At 46.9% G+C, this 13130-nt stretch overlaps 2 protein-coding genes across 2 annotated transcripts in view; both read right to left on the reverse strand.

The window, feature by feature from the left end:
* Positions 1-10178, reverse strand: part of LOC114603558 (uncharacterized) — a 36681-nt gene extending 26503 nt beyond the window's left edge. The window contains exons 1-2 of the mRNA XM_077932488.1: positions 9954-10178; positions 8127-8243 (exon numbers count right to left, since the gene is read on the reverse strand). Coding sequence (XP_077788614.1) covers positions 8127-8243; positions 9954-10163 — 327 coding nt within the window. The 5' untranslated portion in view covers positions 10164-10178. The remainder of the gene's footprint in view (positions 1-8126; positions 8244-9953) is intronic.
* On the reverse strand, positions 2659-8108 carry LOC144328467 (membrane-spanning 4-domains subfamily A member 4A-like). Its single transcript, XM_077932094.1, has 3 exons — positions 5911-8108; positions 5347-5466; positions 2659-3761 (listed from the first exon to the last, which is right to left on the reverse strand). The coding sequence occupies exons 1-3, from the start codon at positions 6073-6075 to the stop codon at positions 3675-3677; spliced, it is 372 nt and encodes a 123-aa protein (XP_077788220.1). The 5' UTR covers positions 6076-8108; the 3' UTR covers positions 2659-3674.
* Positions 10179-13130: the final 2952 nt, after the last annotated feature.

Raw genomic sequence — 13130 nt, forward strand, 5'->3', positions numbered from 1 at the left:
TACTTGCCAGGTAGAGTCTGCAGGCAGCTGGAGGAGAAGGAGAGGACACTGGAGGAAGAAAGAGCTGCGAGTGGAAGGGGGCCCTCTTCCCATCCTTCTTACTTCCTGGAAAACTGAACAAACCTGCCACACCTAGAACTGGGTGTTGAGGGTGCAGCTGAATGGGGCACAGCTGTGGGCCAGCTGAGGAAGTACCATCCCCCTTCAGCCTGCCCATAAAAAAGCAGGTCTAGGGTGAGAGCAAAAGGTGATGTCCACTGTTTCCAGTAGCAATTCTCATTGTGAGACTCGTGGGTGAGCTGAGAGTTTGTTTGGAGCCTGAGTGAGAACCCGGAGGCCAAGAGAGAGGATGTGTGTCAGAAGGAAAATAAATCTATGTTAGCAACTTGCCGATCAGAAGGTCGGCCGTTCGAATCCCTGTGACGGGATGAGCTCCCGTTGCTCAGTCCCTCCTCCTGCCAACCTAGCAGTTCGAAAGCACCTCAAAGTGCAGGTAGATAAATAGGTACCGTTCCGGCGGGAAGGTAAACGGCATTTCTGTGCGCTGCTCTGGTTCGCCAGAAGCGGCTTAGTCATGCTGACCACATGACCTGTATGCCGGCTCCCTCGGCCAATAAAGCGAGATGAGCACCGCAACCCCAGAGTCGGCCGCAACTGGACTTAATCATCAGGGGTCCATTTACCTTTACCTTCATACGTAACTGCATTTTTGTAATACCTTAAGTTGTCTGTTGCTGCTTCCGTTTTCTGTACATCGCTTATAGGTATATTTTTTACTAAATTAAGTGGCATAGAAATGGATTGTTTGATGGTCTTCAGCCTTGAGAGCTCAGTTAGTAGATCATGGTGCTGATGACACCAAGGTTGTAGGTTTGATCCCCATATGGGACAAACTGCATATTCCTGTATTTCAGGGGACTGGACTAATTGATCGTCAGGGCCCCTTCCAACTCTACAATTCTATGATTATTTGTTCAATCAACTCCTGGAGGGCCACAGGTCAACCATCTCTGTTGGGGAGGGGGGGGAGATGCCATCAAAGACAGCTGCATCTGCAGGACTAGCAAGGGATGGGTGATTCCCATCATCCCTGGCCATTCCTGTTCTTGGCATCTATCTGTCTCGGGAGACAATGGAAGGGTGTACCTTTGAGGATGAAGCTGGAGAGTTACAACCCCTGCTGTGGCTGTAGAGACCGAAACAGGAGAGACCTATTTCATTGCAGGCGAGGCAGGTGAAGGTGTCCAATTCTGCTGCTACAGGAGCACCATGGCCTTCTGCACTCCTCCCAGCCGGTGTTCCTCTGCTGTGGATACATGACCTGAATGTCTCCACTTCCAGTCCTACCCCTGGTCTAAAGATTTATCACAGCGATGGGGTAAAAATGAAGAGGGGGGCGGGGAGAAGCCGACGAAACGCAAACCAACAAAACTATGGTTAAGGTCAAAGTCACAGGGGCCAGAACAAAAGGTTGGTCGTCCTGGTAACTGGGAGGCCAGAGATTTCCCCCTGGCATGGCTAAGTGTAGAAACGGGCAGGAGGAGAGATGCTGTCCTTGTTTTTTCCTCCGGCTGGTGGGAGGATTCAGACGGGAGAAGGGAAATCGGGGATGGGTTTACCCACCCCCAGCCCTGCTGCCAGCTGCAAAGCCGACTTACCGCTCCGCAAGCCCCCACCCGCTTTGCACGCACCTCCCAGCCCTCCTCTGAGCCGGACCCCACCGGAGAACGAGGGCGATTGACAGAAGAGAGGCCTGATCTGCTTCTCCGCCCGCGACGCCCATGGTCAAGCACACGTCACGCGGGCGGAGGACTCGGAGCGCAACAGCGCAAGAGCTGCGGCTGCTACTCTTCTGCCAGCACATTCCTCCTGGCAAGTGGGCATTATTATTAACCGTTTCCTTGCCGGAAGAAATCGTAGGCGGCATCGTAAATCGGGAGCTGGTCAGGAGGTGGAGGGTGGGAGGGAAATCCCGATGCAAGGATTAGGACGACCCCTGCGCAATTTGAGGCAGGTCGCAGCAAAAGCTGCCGGGCCCCATGTGCCCAACGACAGCAACAGCAGCAGCAAAGGTCCCATCGCCCCACTGAAAACTAAGCAGCTCAAAGGAGGAGATGGGTGGGGGGACGGGACTGGCTTTCTGCGTGGGAGAACTCTGAACGGAGTTTTGCAAACGAACCGGTTCTAAGGGTACTGTTTACGCTAGCAGCTTAAAAGGTCGTGGACCCCCCTGCTTCTTTTTTAAAAAACTGCATCTGCACGGTGTTATTCACATCAGAGGGGGAGTGGGGATGGCTTCACCTGACCCGTGTGACCTTTTTGGATTCTGGGCCCTGCAATGCCCACCCCACCCCCCAAAAACTCCTTTTCATGAAGCTGTCTGCCCCTGACTCAAATGTCATTCTTAGGAAGTGTTCACATCACAGTTTACTCCGCATCCAGTTTCCTAGTCAGATTGATGTTTTGAGGTGGAGGGAGGGGGGGGAGAGAGAGAGACAGAGACAGGATCAGACAGAAGTCTTTGTGAAGAAACTACAGGATCACTATGATGACTGTAACTAGCATGATGGGAATGTGATTTCAAAAATCAACAGCAGGAGAACATTGGATGCGGAATAAATGGTAATGAGAACACACTTTCATATACCACTTTTTAAAAAACAACAACAAAAAAACCGCCAAGCAGCATATATAGATTTTATGAAATGAATAAATGCACCCCGAGAATTAAGGGATAGAGTACTTTTTCATTTGCTCTGGCTCAATTCTCTCCCCACCCTGCATCATCACAATGTTTTTCAAAGCAACCTCATGCTGCCCTTGCCTTTAGAATCTTGCAAAACAGCCAATGAAAACAGAGTGGTGACACCTTCCAATTTTATTATATAGTAAGATATGATATGCAACTTATTCACAATATCTGAGTGGATAAATAAAATCATATACAGAAATAAATCCTCTCCGTCAAATCTACAGGGTTTTTTTAGTATCAAACATAGAGAAAGAAGAAATGACAGCAATGACATATTAGCAAATTTACTGGGGTCATAGGTTTATTAACAGTTTGTGAGCAAGGCTTCTCAACAATGGTGACCCTCAAAAAACACCTCCCTGCAATGGAATTTGGAAGACGAAACATACCCAAGTGTCCCACTGAAATTGCGATTGATACTTTATAAATTATAGCAGTAGTGTCAAGGTAACACTATGTATATTCCTCTTAATTACCATTTTCAGATTAGTAATGTCAGTAATTAGCACTACTGAGAATCTATCAAAAGTCAATTGCTAATGGTTCCAGGCAGCTTGCAAAACAGAAAACCACTTTTGCCTAGATCCCTTTGGTAGATATGAATTGATTTTAAAGATTCCCATTTATCCCTAGTTGGGCTTTAGGCATGTCATATATCACACCAAGTTTAGATTTTAATCCAAAATTTTAAAGCTCTGCTGGCTCAAGGCCATTCCCCATTGTCATCAGGGTTCTCCATGCCTATTTATCTTGTTTTGTATAGTTCATGGTATATGTTGACTTGGGCATGTTATCCTTTTCATTGGAGATCTGTTAAGAAGCCTGTTTGGAATATATGTACATACGGATGAAAAAGTCTGAATCTTTCTGCTCTTGATTTTGAGGCAGGACTCCAGGACCATTGCATGGAAGAAGCAACAGTTCAGGTGTTCTCTGCATCCTTGCCAGAAGCCGGGAGATTGGCAGCATTAGCACTGTCCAGAATCGTGTTCTGGTAAACCACCACAACCTGAAGAAAGGAAGAAAATCAGCCTGGGAGAGTGTCTGTCTGCTGCTCAACTTGTGAATAAAGGGGCAGAGTTTGGCAAACTATCTGAGGATAACAGGGCTGCTTAGTAGGGGCAGGGGCAGGCTACGTAGCCCAAATAGTGCTGAGGAAGGCTGCACTGAGGAGGAATGGTGGAAGCATCCCCCTGCTCCTGACCCAGATCCTGAATCTTCCCAAGAGCAGGAGAACAGTATAGATTTGGAACAGTGGTTTGCAGAGGGACATAGTTCAGAAGGCAGAAGCTGGGAAATACTGGATGGGGAAGAGCTAGGAGAAGAAACACTGGGGGGGGAGTTAACAGATTCACTGTCTCTGGAAAGCATTCCTCCGCTCAGCCCAAGGTCAAGAAGAGCTAAGAAAGTGGCAGAGCAGAAAGCACACAAAGCACAGAGGGTGCAAGATCAGATTACAAGAAGTAGAAGTGACATGGGATGAAAGGGGGTGGAATTCTTAATTGGGAGCACTGCCATTTCTAGGAGATGGTATTTTTGTTCTCTCACTGTGATTATTAAAGTTTCTAACTGGTAAGAAGACTCCTTTTCCTTTGTTCTGCTTATCTACTGCCAAGGTGGAGAGGAAGCTGATTCCCTGAAGCATGACAAATAGCTATGTCCTCCAATACCTCACCGTCACCCGCCAGCCCTGAATATCATAGTTGACATCATGTGTAAATCTCAGAGCTGGTATCCAGACTATGGACTCTGCCATTTTGCCCCCTAAAAGGTCTAAATTCTGAATGACGATGTTGCACAATTTCTTGGGTTTTGCATAGTTTTGTGCAGTTTTCCATAATATTTGCTATTCATGGGGAGAGGCAAGGGACTAGGGAGGGCATCCCACCTCTGAACACCAGAAATGTTGTTGAACCTCATTTCTGGCCTCAACATTTTTTTTAAAGCATTACTCACACACCACCAGTCTTATCTAGGCAGCTTTATGAGATTAAAAAATGGGTGACAAACTGCATCCTTACCTCTCCTGTCAATGGCATGATGTCAAAATGTCAGGTGACCCATTTTTGCCTGCTTGGACAATCAGCTGATCATGAAGATTTGCAAAGCTCTGCATGTGGAGCTGTTCAAGCCCAACAATCTACTGATTGCCCAGAATGGCAACAGCCTAGAAAGCTGCCTGCAGAGGAGTCATTCACTCAGAGGTTTGGCTCAAATATTATTTCCCCTACAATGAGGAACTGGGAAGTGCAATCTGAAATGCCTTCATTTTAACTGAGCGCTTGTTGTTTCCAAAATGTGTGCAAATAGACACACGTCTCAGAGTACAGGTGGGAGGATTTAAGTTCCACAGTTCTGAGAATAAAGTCATTAATTTCTGGTTAAATGCTAGCTTCTCCACAGTGGCAAGCTGGCAGTGCGAAGCTAAGGATAAATTCTATGAGCATCCCAGATGAAGAATTGCAACCCGGATGTGGAATACTATTTGGACAACAACCCCTACCCCTTACGAGACAGGAGAGCAAGCAATCCCACTTCCAGAATCCCCACTCGTTTGCTTGGATTGCCAAACTCCACTTCCTTCCAAATGTTACCGTTTCTGTGTGGGTTTTCAAGCACACCGTCTTGCACCCAAAGGCAGCAGTGGAGATGGAGATGCAGAATTCGAGGATGGTGAATGCCAGGTGAACAGCCATCATTCCAGACAGTATGTTCTGTGAATGAAAGATATGTCCTGATTGTAAGGAATTGCTCTTCTTTACCACATATATCTACAGTATGTAAATAAGGAGGCAGGCAGGTGGAGGCTGGCTGAGGGCAAAGTCAGGCTGGTGGGCCAGTGCTTTGTTCCACATAATGGACCAGCTTCCATTGATCCCCCACTTGCTCCTCAGCCATGTTCCTGTGAGTTTTTGTACTAGAAACACCATATTGAATGCTTGCTGTTCCACCTTGGCCCCCTGCACCTTTCTTTCAGGGCGCAAATGGTTCTGCAAGTGGTTCTGAAGTTTTTAATATTTGATGTTTTATCTCATTTTTAACATTCTGTTGGGAGCCTCCCAGAGTGGCTGGGGAAACCCAGACAGATGGGCACGGTATCAATATATCATCATCATCATCATCATCATCGTCATCATCTTGCCAGGACGTGTCCTCACCTCAGGGATGACTTTGGTTTCGTAACACCTACGAGCCAGTTTTGTATCAAGGTTCCTGCACCAATACCTGGCATGAGACCCCAGGCCTGAAATAGCCAAAGATGAAGAAAGGATGATAATCCCAAGGCCAGCAGCTATGGCACTCACCACATTCAATCCCAGCATGCTCTTCACCTACAGATGGAGAAGAAAAGCCATTGTGTCTCTGGCCAAAGACCCTGATGAGAGTGAGCACCTTTAAGAACAGCCTTCAAGATGAGGTCCCCACCGTGCCCTCAAGATGCCTGCCAAGGCCCCCTGTCCTTTCCCTGGTATGTCACTGTGGGGGAGGATAATATGTTGGCACTCAATGCAACACTCATCACTCCTGATGAGTGGCTGGGGCTGATGGCAGTTGAAGTCCAGCAACATTGGGGGTGGAGGCACAGATTCCCCATCCTTGACCTATGTCACTCCAACATGTCTCTTTGGCCCACCCCAGTTGCCAGGCCCCATTAAGATAGCAACCTCTAAGCAATGAACTACATTTTACAAGGCAGCCTCAGAACTCAGAAGTCTAGGAAGTGTCCTTAAACGGCAAGCAACACAAGTCACAAATTCTCTCTTTCTTTTTCATCAGACTCTTCACATCACACCACCCCATAAGAGGTTAGTCACCAGCGGCTTCTTGGGGTTGCTAGCAGCTGCCACAGACAGGGATCCTGAAATGAGGTACTGCAAGAGACAGACGGAGAGACAGAGAGAGATAAGGGGCAATGAACGAATCTCAAATGGACTGACTGTCTGGTTCTGTCCACTAGATCATAATCAAAGGCACTGGCGGAGGAAGGGGGGTGCGGGGGGTGCAGTCTGCCCTGGGTGTCATCCTTGGGGGGGTTACATTGCCTGCCACCCCCCTGGGATGCTCACCCTGCCCCCGGGTACCAGAGCAGCTAGCTCCGCCTCTGATCAGTAATCACTAATACTTGACCTGACATCCCTCGTACAAAGGCCATTGAATCCAGGAGACCTGTTTGGGTGAACAGATCCACTTACCGTATTTTTTGCTCTATAAGACTCACTTTTTCCCTCCTAAAAAGTAAGGACAAATGTGTGTGTGTGTGTCTTATGGAGCAAATGCAGGCTGCGCAGCTATCACAGAAGCCAGAACAGCAAGAGGGATAGCTGCTGTCGCTGCGCAGCGATCCCTCTTGTTGTTCTGGCTTCTGAGATTCAGAATATTTTTTTTCTTGTTTTCCTCCTCCAAAAACTAGGTGCGTCTTATGGTCTGGTGCGTCTTATAGAGCGAAAAATACTGTAAATCAGGAGATTTTCCCATTCAGATCAGGGGTCTGTGTTCAACAAAACAACTGTTTCCATGCTCTCTGGTGACTACTGCAATGTAATGTACACTGGGCTGCTTATGAAAGCCTGGCAGAAACTTCAGCTGTCCTAAGAGAATGTTCTGATGCTGGATTATTGGTGGATATTGGGGTGGATCTACACACGGGGGGAGGGGGACACTATAAATAAGTCAGAAATTAGATCATTACAGTGGTACCTCAGGTTAAGTACTTAATTCGTTCCGGAGGTCTGTTCTTAACCTGAAACTGTTCTTAACCTGAAGCACCACTTTAACTAATGGGGCCTCCTGCTGCCGCCACGCCGCCGGAGCATGATTTTTGTTCTCATCCTGAAGCAAAGTTCTTAACCCGAGGTACTATTTCTGGGTTAGCGGAGTCTGTAACCTGTAGTGTATGTAACCCAAGGTACCACTGTATAACTAAGGGGGGTAGAACTATGGAAAATCGCATTTAAATATGTCCTGCTCTCTGGCACCATCTGGTGTTGCATGTTTACAGCACATTCAAATCATTCTTTCTTTACTAATGTGGCTGAGTTCAATGACCAAGCACAGTTCAAAGCGTTGGTTCTTAGGGCCCTAATGGTTTGGGACTCAAGTATCCAATAGCTATTGCCTCCATGACCTCCTTGCAGGCTTCCCAGGGGCATCTCATTGGCCAGTGTGGCAAACAGGACACTGGACTGGATAGGCTTTTGGTCTGATCCAGCACACTCTTCCTATGTCCTTAGTTAGACCTGCCTGCTTTGGGCAGCCATTCAGCAAACGTGGAGCAGAAAGCAGGTTTCAAAACACAGCACTAGCACAGGAATTGTTTGACAGAGCAAAGGTGAATCCTGCCAAACTTCTCTTAGGCTCAAATATGAAGAATTACCGGGATTCCTGTCCAATACGGGGTCATTATGACTGCATAAAGCAAGAAGTCATTAGACGCCACATTCATCACAAGCCCAAAAGCCATTCCCGTGATGCCTATGAGTATCTGAATGATCTGCAAAGAGAGAATTAAACATGATGTTACCCTGATCTTGTTCATCTTTGACGATATAAGTATAATTTGCCCATGACAAGTTCCCTAAATGATAATAAACTTCAGAAGGTGGGTGACATTTTCCCTTTCGAAATATGGAAACATTTTTGACTAGTGGAACCTTAAAGGCTCAACACTTTTATTATGGCATAGGGTTTAATCCACGGAAGTCTTGTACTGTAATAAATGTGTCTTACAAATGCCGCAAGACTTGTTTTTGCTGCAATAGTTTTAATGCAACTGCCCTCTGAATATGATCTGATTTGCTGCAAGAAAACAGATTCAGATCCTGCACAGGTTTAGCAGGATATTATCAGCAGGTCACCTTAACTGAGGTCTGTTTCATGTGTTTTGTTACCTATCACAGTGGATATGTGGGTGTTCCTCTCAGCCTTTGCTCACACAACAATTGCTCACCAATTGTCCCAGTGGCATATTAGCTGCTTGGCTACGGTCAAGGTACTGATACCAGGAGACCTAAAGGATTGCCCTGCCCATTATATACCTGCAAGTACCATCACACCTGGAGATCTTCCAAATCATGTACAGATCAAAGCTTTAGTGTGTCAGGACTTCCCTTTGGAACTTCCTCCCATTAAATATCAGGCGGGCACCATCCCTAGGGCCTTTTCAGGAGCTTCTGAGGACCTTCATTTCCCTTTTTTAATTTTAATTTCATTTTCCAACAAACCTTTTAAGTTGAGATTCTTACCACACCCTTTATCTGTATTGGATTTGGAATTGCTTTAAAACATGTTGTTGTTGTTGTTGTTGCTGCTGCTGTTTTCCTGATGATTTTATTATCCATCACTTTGGGATGTTTCATGATGATGACTTATGACAGGCATAGGCAAACTCAGCCCTTCAGACGTTTTGAGACTACAATTCCCATCATCCCTGACCACTGGTCCTGCTAGCGAGGGATGATGGGAGTTGTAGTCCCAAAACATCTGGAGGGCCGAGTTTGCCTATGCCTGATTTATTACTTGTACCCTGCCCATCAGACTGGGTTGCCCCAGCCACTCTGGGCACAGCCACCACGGACAAAACCAAATAAATAAAATGCACACATTGAAAACCAAATCAAGGATTGTGCATTTGACAGTCTGGATATTGCCCCACAGACAGACAACTCTGCAAGCCCTGTTCCCACAACTCTCACCCCACCCCTTTACAGAACCCTAAAACTTATAAGGAGTGGGAATAATTGGCTCCATTCCCTAAGCCAGAGGTCTATTCCCCCTGCTGGTGCCAAAATGTTCCTTTTCATGAATGGGCAGGCCCACCTCTTATAAGCCCTCATTGCATGTTGGGATGCACATGCTTCCCTTCCATTAAGTCAAGGCTTTGAAACCTGCAGCCCTCCTGACATTGCTGGACTCTGACACCCATCAGCCCGTCAGCATGACCAATGGCCAGAATAATGGAAGTTCTGGTCCAGCAAAATCTGGATGGTCCACAATCCAGTTTTACACATTCTCAGCAGTGCTGCAAGTTAATTCACCATTCTGATCTTACTCCAGAGGAACCCAAAGGTGCCCTGGATACTGTCTGAGAAGCATCACTCTCAAGCTGATTGGAGAAGAAAGCCCCCAAAAGAGACAGTTATTGGTGCAGGGCGGACATGGTGGACTCAAACACTGCTGCTCCTGTTTGTTTGTTTGCACTCACCCCCAGTGCCAGCGGCTCCCCGGCATAAAATTTCTTCAGTGGCCTCTGAAGAGAAGGACTGGCCCCAACGCTGGAGAAAATCTGAGGTTGTTGGGTCACAATCTGAGTCGGAGGCCCTGCTCCAGAGCCCTCTGGACCTATGGGTGTCTCAGAAAGCTTGTGGGGCACGATCTGAGTTGAAATAATAGTTCTCGAGCCCCCTGGATCCATGGAGGCCAATTTCTAGTCTTAACTGCCTCTCTGGGAAACAGAGAAGATAAAGAGACGCAAGGATAGAGTGGGAAAGGAGAGCAAGGCACACAGAAATAAATGGTGAAGAGTCACATTTTGGAAGCGGCAGAGAATTTAGAGACTGGATCTAGAAAAGCAGTGGTTCAGCTTTTCTCCAGATGGAGATGCAAAGTGCATCATTACGGTTTCTGGAAATGTTTCCAGAACAATTTGTACCTAGGTCCCAGCTTTCCTCCTTGGCCCACATGAATTACTACTACCACTACTACTACTACTACTATACCCCACCCACCTGCCTTGTTTTCCACGGATTTGCATTTTCAAAGAATCATTGATTTGGAGAGTTGGAAGGGACCCCGAGGGTCATCTAGTCCAACCCCAGCAATGAATTTGTTCCGATTTAGAGCTAAAGAGCCGGTTTTCCCTGGGAAAGGAGCAGGGCAAGGGGGAAACCATTCTTTCTAGTCACAGGACAAGCGGAAGTCCATCATTTCCATAATTTTAAAAAGTGCGCCTCAAATAATCTACACGCTGCGCAAAGGGTGAGGCGGCTGCTTGGCAACCCAGGATGTTTGAGCGTTTCGTAGAAACAGGGAGGGCGTGGCTTTCGTCTCCCCCGCCCCAAAGCCGGCACAAATCATCCCAGCCTCTGGCACTTTCCACTTCCCCCCTAATAAGCCCCAAGGCTTCTGTAGCGCCTCCCTTAACTGTGCGTTACTCCTTTTGCCAGAAGATGGGGCTGGGGAGACAGTTCCCGCATCTTGCAAAAGCCAGGGACGAAACCCCTACAAATTGCACCCCGGCGCGCCCTGAGCGTTGGGCACCCGGTTCCCTTCCCTTACCACCTCCAGGTCGTGTCAGCAGACGCGGGTCTTGGAGAGGTTGCACGAAGAGAGCGAGCTGAAGAGCTGCCTCGGCCAAATAGGCTGCTGCTGGCTGAGCGTTGCAACAGCAGAGACAGAAAGACAGGATCAACATCTTACCCACCTCCCTTGAAAGCATGCAGTTGGGGAATTTAAGCGTCTGCCTTTAATGGCTTTGTAGATGATACAGGGATGGCCCCAGGGGCGCGCTTAGCCCGTGTGAGAATCGAGGCTTTCAGTGTTGCTGCTCCAGCTCTCTGGAATGAATTGCCAGTCAAAATCAGGCAGGGGCCGAGCGTAATGGTGCTTAGGCACCTACTGAAGACATATTTGGGTTAGGAAAGCTTTCGCGGAAATGCAAGCTAGTCATTTGTGCAAAATCAGTTTTATATCTGATGTTTCCTTGTTTCTGGCATTTGTAGGGATTTTTAAAAAAAGTTTAACTTGATTTTATTGCATTTAGAGCCTGTGTTTCTATATTTTGTTCCATTTTTACCAAATACACCACAGCGTAGCAATTTATAAATGTGCTTATTATCATTAGAAGTATAGAATTGTAGAGTTGGAAGGGACCCCGAGGGTCATCTAGTCCAACCCCCTGCAACGCAGGAATCTCAGCTAAAGCATCCATGACATATGGCCATCCAAACTCTGCTTAAAAACCTTCGATGAAGGAGAGTCCACCACTTCCTGAGAGAGACCCTTCCACTGTCAAACAGCTCTTACTGTCAGAAGTTTCTCCTGGTGTTTAGTCGGAATCTCCCTTCTGGTAATTTGAAGCCATTGATTCAGATCCTGCCCTCTGGAACAGGAGAAAACAAGCTTTTGCACTCTTCCATGTGACAGTCTTTGGGATATTTGAAGATGGCTGTCATATCTCCTCTCACTTTCCTTTTTTCCAGGCTAAACATACACAACTCCCTCAACTGTTCCTCATAAGGCTTGGTTTCCAGACCCTTGATCATCTTCATCACCCTTCTCTGCACACGTTCCAGTTTGTCAACATCCTTCTTAAATTGTGGTGCCCAGAACTGCACACAGTATTCCAGGTGTGGTCTGACCTAGGCAGAATAGAGTGGTACTATTACTTCCCTAAGGGACGCGGGTGGCGCTGTGGGTAAAACCTCAGTGCCTAGGACTTGCCGATCGTATGGTCGGCGGTTCGAATCCCCGCGGCGGGGTGAGCTCCCGTCGTTCAGTCCCAGCTCCTGCCCACCTAGCAGTTCAAAAGCACTTTTAAGTGCAAGTAGATAAATAGGTACCGCTTTCTAGCGGGAAGGTAAATGGTGTTTCCGTGTGCGGTGCTGGTGCTGGTTCGCCAGATGCCGCTTAGTCACGCTGGCCACGTGACCCGGAAGTGTCTTCGGACGGTGCCGGCTCACGGCCTCTAGAGCGAGATGAGCACGCAACCCTAGAGTTGGACACGACTGGCCCGTACGGGCAGGGGTACCTTTACCTTTACCTTATTACTTCCCTTGATCTGGACACTATACTTTTGTTGATGCAGCCTAGAATAGCACTAGCTTTTTTTGCTGCTGTGTTGACTCATGTTAAGCTTGTGGTCTATTAAGACCCCTAGGTACGGTACTTTTCATTACTGGCATTCCAGGTATCCCCATCTTATATTTGTGCAGCTGGTTACTCCTGCCTAAGTGTAGAAACTTAACATTTGGTCCTATTGAAATTCATTTAGTCAGTTTGGCCCAGTTCTTCACTCTGTTAAGGTCATCTTGAATCCCGATTCTGTCTTCTGTGGCATTAGCTACCCCTCCCAGTTTGGGAATCAACAATGGATTTACTTGGTCAGATTATTCTTAAAATAAAATAAACCCAACCCTTTTCACAGGCAGTAAGGCGAGCAAATTTTCTGCACAAAGTCCCGCCTTTGCTACTAACTTTGAAGAGTATGCTAAAATCCTACCTTTCTCCTTTTCTTTTCTTTTCTTTTCTTTTCTTTTCTTATTTCATTTTGCTTTATTATACTTACTTACAACTGTACAACATAAAGTTGAGTTCATTGTCACCAATAAACTGATAAAAAAAAACCCTAACATTTTAACAATAAATTTTCTTCCAATGTGTC

The sequence above is a fragment of the Podarcis muralis genome, chromosome 7, assembly GCF_964188315.1.
Source record: "Podarcis muralis chromosome 7, rPodMur119.hap1.1, whole genome shotgun sequence".
NCBI lineage: Eukaryota > Metazoa > Chordata > Lepidosauria > Squamata > Lacertidae > Podarcis > Podarcis muralis.

What these genes read in the sequence shown, in the direction of transcription:
- LOC144328467 (XM_077932094.1), bottom strand. Translation starts at nt 6,075, where the DNA reads ATGCTGGGATTGAATGTGGTGAGTGCCATAGCTGCTGGCCTTGGGATT. An exon ending in AAACCAAAGTCATCCCTGAG is followed by an intron (nt 5,467 to 5,910) that starts GTGAGGACACGT and finishes TTTCATTCACAG; the next exon opens with AACATACTGTCTGGAATGAT. An exon ending in TGAAAACCCACACAGAAACG is followed by an intron (nt 3,762 to 5,346) that starts GTAACATTTGGA and finishes TCCTTTCTTCAG; the next exon opens with GTTGTGGTGGTTTACCAGAA.